The sequence below is a fragment of the Wasmannia auropunctata genome, unplaced genomic scaffold (genome assembly GCF_000956235.1).
Source record: "Wasmannia auropunctata unplaced genomic scaffold, wasmannia.A_1.0 LD265972.1, whole genome shotgun sequence".
In the NCBI taxonomy this organism is placed as follows: Eukaryota; Metazoa; Arthropoda; class Insecta; order Hymenoptera; family Formicidae; genus Wasmannia; species Wasmannia auropunctata.
The window spans coordinates 1-823 of record NW_012096918.1 but is presented as its reverse complement, the minus strand read 5'-3'; the positions used below and the strand labels follow the sequence as shown (position 1 = coordinate 823).

At 26.5% G+C, this 823-nt stretch overlaps 1 protein-coding gene across 1 annotated transcript; it reads right to left on the bottom strand.

Moving 5' to 3' along the window:
- Positions 1-229: 229 nt before the first annotated feature.
- LOC105462318 lies at positions 230-807 on the bottom strand. Its single transcript, XM_011708841.1, has 3 exons — positions 746-807; positions 358-487; positions 230-265 (listed from the first exon to the last, which is right to left on the bottom strand). The coding sequence occupies exons 1-3, from the start codon at positions 805-807 to the stop codon at positions 230-232; spliced, it is 228 nt and encodes a 75-aa protein (XP_011707143.1).
- Positions 808-823: the final 16 nt, after the last annotated feature.

Here is an 823-nt window from a genome sequence, read left to right as displayed (position 1 = left end):
TAGTGAAACAAAGTGAAATTGAGTAAGTACGAAGCTTAAATAATAACTCAAAGTAATAAATAATATTGTAAGAAAATAAAAAGAAGATAACATTAAATTTAAAAATTACTAAAGCTAAATATATCATCGGAATACAATTTATTGATGTTGAAGTCACAATATTTCAAACGTATAAACTGCATCAGTGAAAAGTTAATTAAAAATTCAGTAATCACTTTTTTATTGATGTTCACGCTGTGAAATAAGACATGGCAATTCGTATCACCTTAAACGGAATAGGGAAGAGGCAGTTTATATATTATACATATATACGTAACATTGTTAAGAACTTTTTACAACTTTGCAGATTTTACTTACCGCCGCAAAAGTTGCGATAGATAATGGGACCATACTGCCTGCTTTCAATTCACACGACACATTATTTCTGTAAAGAGTTATTATCAATAAAGATTCTATAGGCGAGAACTTGTACCATTCTGCTGCATATCTGTAAGAATAAGTCAATAATTTGTTTTACTGAATTTTTGAAGAAAATTTTTCAGAAATTTGCAAAAATGAAAGTAACTAAATTACTAAGGTTTTATATATTAATTATATTTTTTGATTATGCTTTATTCGCATCTTAAATGAAAAATAAATTAAGTTTCTGTTCAATATAGATATTACGAATGCTTATAGTTATTTTTGATTTTATTTAAAAAACTTTATAACTGCCATATTTTAAGATGAAAAATAATTTTATTACGCTCGATAGAATATACTCTGACTTTCGTCCATTATTCTTTGACCAGAGTAACATACAATCATCAAAGTCACCAGGCAT